Source organism: Ascaphus truei, chromosome 1, assembly GCF_040206685.1.
Source record: "Ascaphus truei isolate aAscTru1 chromosome 1, aAscTru1.hap1, whole genome shotgun sequence".
Lineage (NCBI taxonomy): Eukaryota > Metazoa > Chordata > Amphibia > Anura > Ascaphidae > Ascaphus > Ascaphus truei.
The window spans coordinates 34,229,611-34,243,688 of record NC_134483.1 but is presented as its reverse complement, the minus strand read 5'-3'; the positions used below and the strand labels follow the sequence as shown (position 1 = coordinate 34,243,688).

General features: G+C 43.7%; 1 protein-coding gene across 2 annotated transcripts in view; it reads left to right on the top strand.

Moving 5' to 3' along the window:
* The window catches only part of DYM (dymeclin), a 516,199-nt gene extending 504,027 nt beyond the window's left edge, over positions 1-12,172 (top strand). For both annotated transcript variants that reach the window (XM_075586074.1, XM_075586063.1), the window contains one exon: positions 7,488-12,172. In XM_075586074.1, the coding sequence (XP_075442189.1) occupies positions 7,488-7,637 (150 nt within the window). In that variant the 3' untranslated portion in view covers positions 7,638-12,172. The remainder of the gene's footprint in view (positions 1-7,487) is intronic.
* The last annotated feature ends 1,906 nt before the right edge of the window (positions 12,173-14,078 follow it).

Here is a 14,078-nt window from a genome sequence, read left to right as displayed (position 1 = left end):
ATTAATGCAAACCAGCAACAGGCGAATGCAAACCAGCAACTGACGAATGAAGCCCTGCAAAACGCGAATGCAAACCAGCAAGAGACAAACCGCTTGCTGAGAGAGGAGCAACAGCGGTTCGCTCAGGGCTTACAGCAGGAACTCGAGATCCTGAGGGGGACTATCAGTAACCTTCCACTGGCAGTGGCAGCCCCAGTTCCGAAAATGACCAGGGCAAGCCACTACCTTCAGAAGATGGGACCCTCGGATGATGTGGAAGCCTATCTTCTCACGTTTGAACGCACGGCACAGAGAGAGGGATGGCCAGAAGCTGAGTGGGCTGGTCTAATCGCACCCTTCCTAAGCGGCGAACCCCAGAAGGCTTACTTTGATCTAGAGCCAGCCGAAGCTAACGTCTATGCAAAATTGAAGTTCGAGATCCTCGCCCGCCTCGGCGTAACCACGGCTGTTCGCGCCCAAAGGTTTCACGCATGGTCCTTCACGATGGATAAGGCCACCCGAAGCCAGATGTATGACCTCATCCACCTCGCCCGGAAGTGGCTACAACCCGAGATCAACTCAGCCAGCCACATCGTGGAACGGTTGGTCATGGACCAGTTCTTGAGGAAACTTCCCTCTGCCTTACGCCGTTGGGTCAGTCGGAGTGACCCCCACAATGCGGATGAGCTTGTGGCCCTCGTAGAAAGGTACAATGCAGCAGAAGGGCACCCGCAACCCACAGTCGTGGAGCAACCCCACTACCCGAGGTTCCAGGACTCTTCCAGAGATGGTAAAAGGGTACCGGGGTTAAGGGGCGCTGAAGAGCGGCGACCACCTTCACGCAGCACCAGCAACAGTGGTTCGCACACTAAGGGCAATAGCCAACATGGGGAGCCGGGAAAAGGCTCTAAGTGGGACACAGACTATGTACCTAAATGTGTAAATTGTCATGAGAGGGGCCACACAGCAAAAATCTGCCCACTAAATGATGAGCCCATGCAATGCAACAGCGTGGAACCTTATTCGCTGTTGTCCCAATGTATGGGCCCTAGCCCAGAGGACCCCTTGAATAACCATCTGTGGGCATTTGTAAAGGTTAATGGTAAGAGGGTTCGGGCACTTCTTGTCTCTGGGAGCATGGTCACACTAGTGTCCGAATACCTCTTGCCCATTAAGAAGAAACAGGGAAACAGTTCACAAAGAGTGGCAATTTGTTGTGTACATGGGGATAATCATGAATATTCCACTGTTGATGTTTTTTTTGAAACAGAGTTTGGTTCTTTAGATTTCAAGGTGGGTATTGTACCCAAACTGGCACATGATGTGTTAATAGGGACCGACTTTCCCCATTTTCTAAAAATGTGGTCCCCCGCTCAGAATAGCGCCCAGAGTTCAATAGCGGACCATAACGAAGTATTAGAAGAAACAAATCCTTTCCCTTTTTCAGAAATGGAGGTTGACGAGGGCCCAAATAAGAAGGGGGAAAAGGAGGAGTGCTGTAAAATTCCCTTCCCCATCACTACTTTGGTAGGGAATACCCCAAATCAAGATGTTGAGCAGACACTTACCACCCCAGAACCGGATAAGACCCTCGCTGACCTAGAGGTCAGTCCTGGGAGTTTTAAGAAGGCCCAGTGGGAGGACCCCACATTAGCGGTAGCAAGGGGAAATATACGGGACCAGAATAGTACTCCTGGCCAACCAGATAGGTCACTTGCTTACCCCTACTTCGAGGTAGAGAACGACCTAGTATATCGGGTTGATAAAAGGAAATCAGTTACAACTAAACAATTGTTGGTACCACTGACATTCCGTAACGTAGTATTACACCTCGCACATAGTCATCCATTGGGGGGACACCTAGGGGTGGAAAAGACAAAAGAAAAGGTTCTCCGAAGCTTCTATTGGCCTGGGGTTCTGGCAGAAATTACGAATTATTGTTCCTCATGCCCAGAATGTCAGATCACCGCCCCGTTCAAGGCGTACCGCAGCCCATTGGTACCCCTTCCCATAATAGAGGTACCATTTGACCGGATTGCTATGGATCTAGTAGGACCCCTAATAAAGTCTGCTAGGGGACATCAGCATATATTGGTAATATTAGATTATGCCACCCGATATCCGGAGGCAGTTCCCCTACGTAGCACGTCTGCTAAAAACATAGCAAAAGAGTTAGTAGTTCTGTTTTCCCGGGTCGGGATTCCTAAAGAGATTCTATCTGACCAGGGAACACCATTTATGTCCCAAGTAACAAAAGAGCTATGTAAACTCCTAAAAATCAAGCATCTCAGAACCTCAGTCTATCATCCACAAACAGATGGTTTAGTGGAAAGGTTCAATAAAACCTTAAAGAGCATGTTACGGCGGGCGGTTGATAAAGATGGGAAAAACTGGGATTGTTTGTTACCGTACCTGTTATTTGCCATTAGGGAAGTTCCCCAATCATCCACAGGCTTCTCCCCGTTTGAACTATTGTATGGCCGACACCCAAGGGGCTTACTGGATATAGCCAAAGAGACTTGGGAACACGAGGTTACCCCTTACAGAAGTGTAATAGAGCATGTTGCCCAGATGCAGGACCGCATTGCTGCAGTCCTACCCATAGTGAGGGAACACATGGAGAAAGCTCAAGAAGCACAGAGGAATACGTATAATAAGGGGGCTAGGGTCAGAATTTTTTTTCCAGGTGATAGGGTACTAGTTCTGGTTCCCACCGTGGAGAGTAAATTCCTTGCTAAATGGCATGGGCCATATGAGGTCTTGGAAAGAGTGGGAGAAGTAAATTATAAGGTAAGACAGCCAGGTAGGAGGAAACCTGAGCAAATTTACCATATAAACCTACTCAAGCCCTGGAAAGATAGAGAAGTCTTGTTAACCCTAGTACCCCCAGGTCCGTCAGAGAATCAAGAAACTGACCCAGAGGTTAGCATAGCTGAAACCCTGTCTGTTCATCAGAAACGAGAGGTTCAGAATTTAGTGAGAAGAAACAAAGAAATCTTCTCTATACGGCCAGGTAGAACTAGCGTAATTGAACATGACCTAGTCTCTGAACCGGGGGTCCGAGTTAACCTTAAACCGTACCGAATCCCAGAGGCCAAAAGAAAGGCTATAAGTTTAGAGGTTAAAAAAATGCTAAAACTAGGTGTAATTGAGGAATCCCAAAGTGGGTGGAACAGCCCTATAGTCTTAGTCCCAAAGCCAGATGGTACAACAAGGTTTTGTAATGACTACCGGAAACTAAACGCGGTGTCAAAATTTGATACTTATCCTATGCCCAGGGTAGATGAACTTGTAGAGAGACTGGGCAAAGCCCGATATCTCACAACCCTAGACCTAACAAAAGGGTACTGGCAGGTTCCCCTCACAGAAAGGGCAAAAGAAAAGACAGCCTTCTCAACCCCAGACGGCCTCTTTCAGTATAAGGTGTTGCCTTTTGGCTTACATGGAGCTCCCGCCACATTCCAAAGAATGATGGATAAAATTTTAAAACCACATGCTCGGTATGCTGCCGCCTACCTGGATGATGTGGTAATCCATAGTGAAGATTGGCAATCCCACCTTCCAAAGGTCCAAGCTGTGCTTGACGCAGTCCGGTCTGCTGGACTAACTGCTAACCCCGCTAAATGCACTGTTGGTCTGGAGGAGGCCAAGTATCTGGGATATTCTATTGGCAGAGGTTTACTCAAACCCCAAACACTCAAAGTGGAGGCGATACAAAATTGGCCAAGGCCAGTTACAAAAAAACAAGTAAGGACCTTTTTGGGGTTAATTGGGTACTATAGAAGGTTTATTCCCAATTTTGCAACTAAGGCAACCCCACTAACTGACCTCACAAAAGCAAGAGGACCACTAATGGTAAAGTGGTCCCCCGAAACCGAACAAGCCTTTAGAAGCCTGAAAGAAGCTCTCTGTGCCCAACCAGTGTTGGTCACACCTGACTTCTCCAAAGAGTTCGTAGTCCAAACCGACGCATCTGAGGTAGGGCTGGGGGCGGTACTCTCCCAGGAGTCTCAAGGTGAGGAGCACCCCATCCTTTATTTAAGTAGGAAACTAAATCCCCAGGAGAAAAATTACTCCATAGTAGAGAAAGAGTGTCTCGCAATAAAGTGGGCTGTAGAGACGCTCAAATACTACCTGTTGGGGAGAAAATTCCGGTTGGTCACAGATCATGCACCCCTTACCTGGATGTGTCAAAACAGGGAAAAGAATGCTAGAGTGACCAGGTGGTTCCTAAGCCTACAACCCTTTAAATTTTCTGTGGAACACAGGTCAGGGCACAAACATGGCAATGCTGACGGGTTGTCAAGGATGCACTCCCTAATATCCATGGTCGCTCATCCCTCGAGGTCTGAGCTGGGGGGGAGGATATGTGACAGAAACCAGGGGATGGTAATAAATTCCGTATATAGGGCTCCCAGGATACTAAACAGTTTCTATCCTGTTTGGCCTGGGAGTGCAGCCTTATAATACATACACTCCATCCCACAGTTTGGCAAGCGCTGGAACTGAGGGATGAGAGATCCAGACCAGAGTTTGTCTGCTGCCTGATTTCTGTCACCTGTCATGCTAATTAGGAATCAGGTATGTAAGACTGTTTTCCTGTTTGCTCTGGTCTCTCCACAAGAGCCAGGAGGCTGGAAGGCTGCTGAACTACAGAGGGGAGAAGCCTCTTCCCCTAACAGGTTCAATCTTTCTGTTCATTTGTATAAGACTGCAAAAGTACCTTGTTTTGTTGTTGGGAGTGGAAAAGCCACTTCCAACCCTGAGTCAGGGATATCTAAGTTAAGTTATCGCTCAGATGAGCAGCTTTTGTTTTGATCTGTTTTCTGTTGTATGCACTGTGGCAGTCTCAGTGCCTGGGACTGAATAAACCAGGCATAGCCTGTTTAAAGGAACAGTACGTGACGCCTCATCATTTAACCTACCCTAAAAGACCGTGTTCTAAACAGTCCCGGACAAACGACGGAGCCCCGGAGTAAGCCGTTTGTCACAATACATTGTAATGTTTGCTATATTGATTATATATCAGTGATCATAGATCATAAATTGTGACACTAAATGATAATGCACGGAGCTTACAAAAGCTTCCAGGGTTTACGTAAGAGATCTGTGAGGTTTGGGAAGCTCTGCACATTGCAACTTTATCTACAGTATGAAGAATGTTCTTGTGATTCCAAATCTTCACTTGTGAATGGAAATTAAATCTCAATTCTGTTTCATTTAAGGGGAAGCGGCACCATGGCATTGTAGACTGGAGGAGATGTATTCGGCCACTACTTTTGTCCGTCACATCTTAGTAATGAGGTTTAGGTTTTGACATCTGTATTCAGCCATACAGTACATTATGAACTCCTGCCAGGTCCCTGTCCTATAAAGTGAATTTCTTTCAGAATAGACGAGTCTTTCTTGAAGAATAAAGCTAGAAGTGTAAGTAGACACACGAGGGTTGGAAAGCTCTGTACTCTATAACTTCTTCTATGACACACTCGAATGTTGGTGTCTTAAAAGGGTTCACAACCCACATGGAATCTGCTTTTCTCCAGTTCCAACACGGCCGCTGGAACGATTTTGATTCTAAAATAAATGCCCATTTGAATGGTTATCTCGCCATCTATCATTTTCTGCGTGAAGCATGCACTGTTTTAAGAGAATGAAGGTAGTGCACGCGCTCAAACAAAAAGGGTGATAGCGGGGTACTTAACCGCCGGCGCGCTGGTTCTGGGGAGCTCCTGATGTCCCAAATAGATCCAGTGAAGAAGAAGAATCAGGCACACGGTCTTAATCATCAAATGGAAAGGGGTTTAATGTGCCGAGGAATCCAAGAGTTTATATATAAGGCAACCTGCAAGGATTCCTTGGCTGATTCTTCTTCTTCACTGTTTTAAGAGAATACATCAGATGTAGGGGCAGCTTGTTGTAGATTTGAGTTTATATAGAAGGCGGCCTGCTAGGGGTCTTGGTCTGTCTGTTTCTAATTTTATTATTGTTGCCCAGGCAACTAAATGTAGTTTTGATCATACTGAAACGTGTGTGTTTGTGTGTGTGTATATACAGTATATTGCAATGCCAGTACAACCAACCTCACACAGATGAGACCCATAAGGCTACGCTTTTAGTGCCGGCGACGGCAGGCTACGGTCGCTGGAAAAATCAAATTAAGATGACTTCCACGTCGCTGTTGCTGTCGCCTGCATTATAAACGCAGCCTTAAGGTCCAAACATGTCTGTGAGTGGTTTCTCTGGCTTTGCATCTGATTCCCATGCTGTGCTTGAAAGCTGTGTTTAACAGCGAGCATTAGCTTACAAGGGTTTCATGTAAAATAATGGATTTCAGGCAAAAGGTGACACGGTGTGCTCATTTGCATGTCATTTCCCAGAATCCCTTGCTGCAGTGGGAGCACTGTATGCTTGGTGATAATGGTGAAAGGCAGGGTTGCAGACCTGTCTAAGACATGTGAATGTGCTCACAAGTGATCTTTTTATTTGCTACAGTATGTGCAATACGGTGGAGGTTTCTTGTCGCCTTTTTCACCCACCATAACTTAAAGTGTGTGCGTGCGTGCGTGCACTTTACCTGTTTCCGAATCGAGTGCGATCTCCTGATTTCGAAGACTCTACATGGTATCGTTACATTTATTTTATGGGACTTGCACCTACCCATAAACCTCTTCTTATGGAACTGCTGAGTGTGTGAGTGTGTGTGTGTGTAATATATATATTATACACACACGTGTATATATATATACAGGCATACCCCGCATTAACGTACACAATGGGACCGGAGCATGTATGTAAAGCGAAAATGTACTTAAAGTGAAGCACTACCTTTTCCCACTTATCGATGCATGTACTGTACTGCAATCATTATATACGTGCATAACTGATGTAAATAACGCATTTGTAACAGGCTCTATAGTCTCCCTGCTTGCGCACAGCTTCGGTACAGGTAGGGAGCTGGTATTGCTGTTCAGGACGTGCTGACAGGCGCATGCGTGAGCTGACGTTTGCCTATTGGGCGATATGTACTTACTCGCGAGTGTACTTAAAGTGAGTGTACTTAAAGCGGGGTATGCCTGTATATATATATATATATATATATATATATATATATATATATATATATATATATATAATGTATATATACGTGTGTGTGTGGGTGTGTATACACTCAGTCAGTCAGTCTTTTGTTTGCCTGTTGTGTTGCTCACACAATGTTGTTGTTGTTGTTCCTATAGTTTAAAAGAAGGAAAGTTATGTATTGCAATCCAGTTCTGAGTTTAGTGGTTGGTTTAGAGTTTCTGCATTTTATGCTGTGCTAAGATTGTAAGCTCTCTGGGGCAGCTCCATTGTTTGATTGCACTTATTTGTATTATTCCTTGTATTCTATGGTCTCTTTTCCAAAGAGTTCAGTACGTTGTTGGTGCTATTTAGATCTCCATACTGCACCTACGTATCCATTGTGTACAACAAGGGGGAAAAAATTCATGAATTCTTTATTTTTTTTTCAGAAATTCCCTGAATTAAAGTTCAAATATGTGGAAGAAGAGCAGCCCGAGGAGTTCTTCATTCCGTATGTCTGGTCCCTGGTGTATAATTCCGGAGTAGGACTGCACTGGAACCCACAAGACATCCAGCTCTTTACCATGGACTCTGGTTGACAAGAAATGGCAGAAACTGAAATGCCACTCTGTCCGGCTTAGTCACTTCAATGCATGGAGTGGCCTGCAGCACATCGCACTGCTCACCCCTCCACCACTGAACAGGACAAAATCCAGGAATCTCTGACGCTCTTGTGAATATTTTGCTTTTTGCAGGAGGCTGGTCTTGAAGTTGTATACAACACTTCAAGCCTTTTTTTTTTTTTGTATTATTATTATTGTTTCCCTCTGGGTATATTTGCACCACAATGAATCTAGAGTCTTCACCTTAAGATTACATTATTTTGTTTTTTACACGCTGTGGGTATATGATGCTACAAAGAGAGGTTTTTAATTCCTCAGGTGGGACATATCACAGTATTTCATGAAAAGCAGTTTTAAAGGAGTGGGTTTTCTTATGCTTGGTTTCCAATTTATTTAATAAAACTGTTAAATGATCTGATTGCATGCTCATGCTGTTCGCAATCCACTTTTATTTCTGTAAGTAATGGATAAGAGGAAACAGTTCGGTTCTCTCCGTAACTCTGCGTCTCAATTCCATAGTCCTGTAAAGTGTCTGAAGGTTGTTTCCTGTAGCTGGATGAATTTGATTAAAGCAGCAGTCCTGACCAATTAACAATTGTACCTTAACTGAAGGGTTCAACAGAGCGAAATGTCTGCTTGTGTTTAGTCAAGGACTCACTAGTCCAGGGGTGGGCAACTCCAGTCTTCAAGGGCCACCAACAGGTCAGGTTTTAAGGCTATCCCCGCTTCAGCACAGGTGATGCAGTCTTCAACTGAGCCACCTGTGCTGAAGCAGGGATATTCTTAAAACCTGATCTGCAGGTGGCCCTTGAGGACTGTGGTTGCCCACCCCCAAACTAGTTCAAGAGATTCTCTGGGGAAATACTAGAAGTATCCAATCATTGAGGCCAATGCCATTTGTCACAGCGACGTTTCCCTCACTAATTTGTTGACCAGCAACATAGCAGATGGAGACTATTACGTTCCCTTAGCGCTGGCTAAATTGCAGCTGAAGCAGTGGGTTACCGGGTACATAGATTTCGAGATCTTGCACCAGTTGATTCCTCTGGTTCTGGTAAGTCAAACATTTTACAAAAAACCATAGATGGGACTGGTGCTTTAAAACAAGGTAGTCCAAAAATGGCAAATACACGGATTGAAAGTTCCCACCCTTGAAAAGAAATCGCAGATAATTATATTAAACCTTTGTACGATTTTGTTTGGAATACAATGCAAGTGTTCGTTACGACTTCCGCAACTCTCAAAGCCCCCTCATTTGAAGATCTGACAGGTGTGCACCATGGGATGGGAGCAGTATACTTCATCTGCAGGGGCCGGTGAGCAGTATTCAGGGAAGAGGAACTGTGACGCTAACAAATGGAGATAATTACCTGGTTAGAACGGCAGCTTCCATTACATTTATTTTTGTTTGCACTTCCCAGAATCAAGCAGTACCCCAAAAGAGAATGGCGTGTCCCCAGAAGACACCCATTGTAGGACATATCCACAAACCGCACTACATTAATAAGAAAGGAAACGCTACAGGTCATACAATTCCCCTCATGTATTTACTCAATTGGATGATGGTGACAAGTAGAGACAGGAGAGCTAGGAAACCAAAGGGGTATAGCTCCTAAACTGGAGGGTCCCAAGAGTATGCCCGGGTTGGTCCCAGTTTAAATAATTGAAAAGAATAATAAAACTTGACTTGGGGAGACTGACATTTAAGTTTGATTTCAGCCATGTATCGTTTCTCGGGGCTGCTTCAATTTCTAAATGTGGAATCTTAAATGAAGAGTCCAAAACCTTATTGCTAACCTCACCAGGCTAGCACCTACTGCAAGATCTGTCAAAGGCGTTGTCATCTTTAAACCTGGCGCATATTTTAGAGTACGCTCTTCAGCAGGAAAACAACCAAGAAGATCAGACAAGGTCGTTAGAAGTATGTTTGCCAACTTTTAAGATTTTTGTTTACATCACAGGTCACACCATGGGAAGGAAAGCAACTTCCAAGTATATATGTGTTTGTGTACAGTTTGTGCGCGTCAATGAAAACGTCCTGGATGTCCGCTTCGGACAATATTGAATTAGCCCCTATGTGTTCTGTGAGTGAAATGATGGCCTGTGAGTTTATTTTGCCGACATAAAGACCAGATCTGGTGGCAGAATGCATTGAGGGGGGGGGGGGTGTTGGCTTAATCTATCTTCTTTTACGGGGATGTTAAGTACTGGTTTTTGTGCAAACAGGTTTCATGTGTATTGCCTTTCTCTTTTATCTGCTTATACAAAGTCATTGCTTTTTAATTTGTTTGTTATTTTTTCCCCCCTACAAATCCTAAAGGGATGAGAGGGGATATTGAGTAGGTTTTTCTGATGTTTTATAAATACTAAACCTATTTATTGGGATATCTCTGTACATGAATACATGCATAGCAGGGTTAGCACTACAGCTACGAAAATGTTCACATGGGCTTGAGACTCGGAGGAAGTAATGTGTCAACTAGATAAGAAATGCTTCCTTATATCCGCGCCTGCTTCAGCACAGGTGGCTCAATCTTTGACTGAGCCACTGATTGAGCCACCTGTGCTGAGGCAGGGATATCCATAAAGCCTAACCCGTTGAGGTGTCGTTTGGTAGTGGCTTTGAGATCCCCTGCCTTGTATAATGAGTGGCAAGGCAATCCTTCTGTGGCCTGCTGTATATTTGGCCACTATTCGATATCCAGTGAAACCACCTTCCTTTGGATCAGGGAATCTTTCCTGTCATTTAAAACCAGAGACACAACATAAAACACAGACAAAGCTCAGTGCACATCCAGAAAAACCTATATACGGTACAGTGCCTAAATATACATGTATAAATAACTAATAAATAAAATGGTCTTTTAGTTTAACATTTTGGCCAAATTGTTGTAAGCCCTTGAGCCAAACTTCACGGCAGACCACGTTTCAAGGGTCCCTACACTAATATAAATTCTTAATAACCTGTGCATTGCCAGGAAGAATGATTTATAATAAATCTGTCAATATAAGTTGCAAAAGTTCTAAGTCTGATTGAAGCTTTTATTAACCTGTACATTACCAGGAAAAGCACTCTGTAATAGATTTGTCACAATCACACTGCATGCAGGCAAGTTCCCCTGATAGTTGGAGATGCCATGGAGTGAGCTTTTAACCATTTAAATGTGGGAGGGAGTGAGCTTCAATTGGATAGGAGGTTGCCACCCTCCAAAACAGCCAAGACTAGCTGCACAAGAATTATAAAACATACAGAACACCTACAAGCTCAAATTGAACCCCCAAAATACCCACAACATATATATAAGCATATAAGTTTCACAGAGGAGTGCTACTGAGTATGGCAATATGTATTTAAAACCAGAGACACAACATAAAACACAGACAAAGCTCAGTGCACATCCAGAAAAACCTATATACGGTACAGTGCCTAAATATACATGTATAAATAACTAATAAATAAAATGGTCTTTTAGTTTAACATTTTGGCCAAATTGTTGTAAGCCCTTGAGCCAAACTTCACGGCAGACCACGTTTCAAGGGTCCCTACACTAATATAAATTCTTAATAACCTGTGCATTGTCAAAAGGAAAATGGCTTCACCGCATATTGGATACAGGCCTTTCTTTTACAATGTCGACTTGTTTTATACCATCCCCTTCTCCTTTTTTTAACCACATGCATTGGTTATATGGTTATGGATTTGATGTGGATTAGCCAGGCTGTGTCACCTGGAGTGTCTGTAACCCGAAGAAACATGCTCACTGCCGTGTGTAAAATGGTTATGGGAAGGCTTACAAATATCATGTGGTGCAGAGTACCATGAAAGCAGCATTGCATGTTTCAACAAGGACGATGTTTTAAGCATTTCTCACAGCACAACAAAGAAGGGGGCAAAAACGTCATCCATTCCTAATTTAATTTCTGCATTTTTGTTTTTAAAGAGGTGAAGTCCGCTGGGTTTTTGTGGGTCAGACATAAGATGGCTGGCTTGGTGTTCTCTTTCCTTCATGCCTTCCATTCACTATGAGTAAGAAACCATGTCACGTGTGTATTTCCCGTATGCATTTAGTAAATAAAATAAAACCTAGCATACTGTTAATAAGTTGAGATACCCATTATGCTGCGATCAGAAACAAGGCATTACTGCCTCCCCGGGAAGCTGTGGGGTTAACCAATTAACCTTGTCAAGCAGCAAGGTGGCATCCAGCTTGTGTACATGTGTTTCTGATTGCACTAATATTAAGGAAAGAGAAACTTCATTTTGCATGAGAGGTCATTGTTTTGTGAATGGTTGACAGTGGTATAAATCACCAAAGTCAAAGTGTGCTTAGCAGAAGGGTCGTTTAATAGATACATGTGCACCTCCCCTGCTGCTTTGCAATTGATTTCAGCCAAGATATATTCACCCCCAGGCTGCAAAAGGTAGAACATCTGATTTTGTAAAACACTGCCATGTCATGTTAGTATATTGTGGGTCAGATTTACTCTGTAGAAATAAAACTTTTTTTCCATATGGTGGTTGGTTTGCTTATTTTCCTTCTTAACATGTTTATATGAAAGCATTTACAATTAGCCTTTAGCTGGTTTGTTTCTACCAATGTCACTACTTACCCCTAAACATCATCAAAATAGACCAGATCCTAATGTTTTGGGAGCCTGCTCTCAATGGTATTTGTCAGTGAATGTTTCTTCTACGTAACAAGTCTACATGAAGCTAGGAACCCAGGCCCAGATTCACAAAAAGGTGCAAAGCTTTAACACATCTTTGATCCATTCATTGATATGAACGAGAGTAATGTTTATCTGCACCATAGAGTCCTTTTGCCATCACAATGTAATTTAAGAAGCTAAGCAGAAGACTCGGTGTACAGCCGACTTGTTCAAATGACGTTTCATTAGAACAATGCATGGACTCCCATGGGTACAGATTAGCAACAGTTACGTGAAACCCAATCTGATTGTGCAGTGGCGGCATGGCTAAATGTCTTGGGTCCTCTATGGGGGTGTAGGTGGTTAAGGGTTAAAAGGGGGTGGAATGTTGCTGGACAGAATGTGGTGATGGGTGTATGGAGGGGAGAGGGGGCAAGTTTGCATATGTTATTTATTGTTTCACCTTTTTCCGCCCTCTCTTTTTGAGATTACATCTTCGAAGAAGCCCCATCCTCCCTCCCTATACTTTGGGTTTTGGAGCGGGTGTTTGTCCAGTGAAGTGTATCTGTTTTTTAAGGGGTGAGAGAAAGGGTAGCATTTTGGCTATTATGTTGTTAATTTTGTTGCAGCATTATGGGTTAACTATGTGTTTATCATTACAGCTTGGCGGGGTGGTGTAAGTATAGTGGGGGGACCTTGCCGGTTTTGCTCTTGGTGGAAGCCATTGTCCCTCCTGTGGTTTTAATGGGTGAGGCGGTGCCACACGTGGCTAACGTGCGGCGGGTGTGGTGGTGTCCTCCCAGTAATGTACGTCATCAGGACTGGAGCGGCAGTGGCGATTTCCCTATTGAAGATACAGGTATCCTGGGGGCTATCTAGCATGTGGTAATTCGGAGCACACTGGCAGGTCCCTGGGGAAGGTAGAAAGGTGTGATTAGCGGTTATCTTGTACTTAATAAATGCTGTAACGATTTATACCCACTAACCATGGCGTCCGTGTATTCTGTCAAAGTTGGGAAGAGAGGACAATTTTGAGGCTGGGTATGTTGTGACCTGTTTCCCTTGTCAGTAAATATTGTAACAATTGGTATGGAGTCACAATTGAATCATGATGTCGGCTCAACCTCAAGGTGGGGTCCTCCTCCCCCCCCCCCCCTACTTTTTATTATTTTATCAGAGCCAAAGCATCCTCCTTTTGGACTATTCTCTTCTTTTTTTTTTTTTTTTTAACTTATATTTTTATTAAGATTTTCAAATATAAATGGTAAAGGGGTACAGGAAAAAAAGGGGGGGACAACCATTTTATTACAGAATTCTTATAATCATCAACTTTCACATTGCATAGCCTACAACATTTTATAAAAGCAACATATCCTACACTCTTAACTCCTGAAACCTCTTTCCCAATGAGGGCATCCCCCTATCCGACATCCCAGGGATCCCAGACCCTATCAAACTTCCTTGTGGAATGATTAAAAAATGAGGCGAGTCTCTCCATTAATTGGACATCATTAACCCTTCTAATGACCTCTCTTCTGGAGGCCGGAAGTGTCTTCTATGCTGCTGCTACAGCACATCTAGCCGCCGTTAAAATGGGCAGAATCAATTTACCTGTATAATGGTTCACACCTTCTGTAGGATGAGCTAGAATAATTAAAATTGGGTCCAGTGGAATCTCAATCCCCGTCACGTCTTCTATTAGCCTCAGACTTTCTTCCAGTATGTCTGCATTACTAGACAAAACCACCAAATATGTGCTAGATCCCC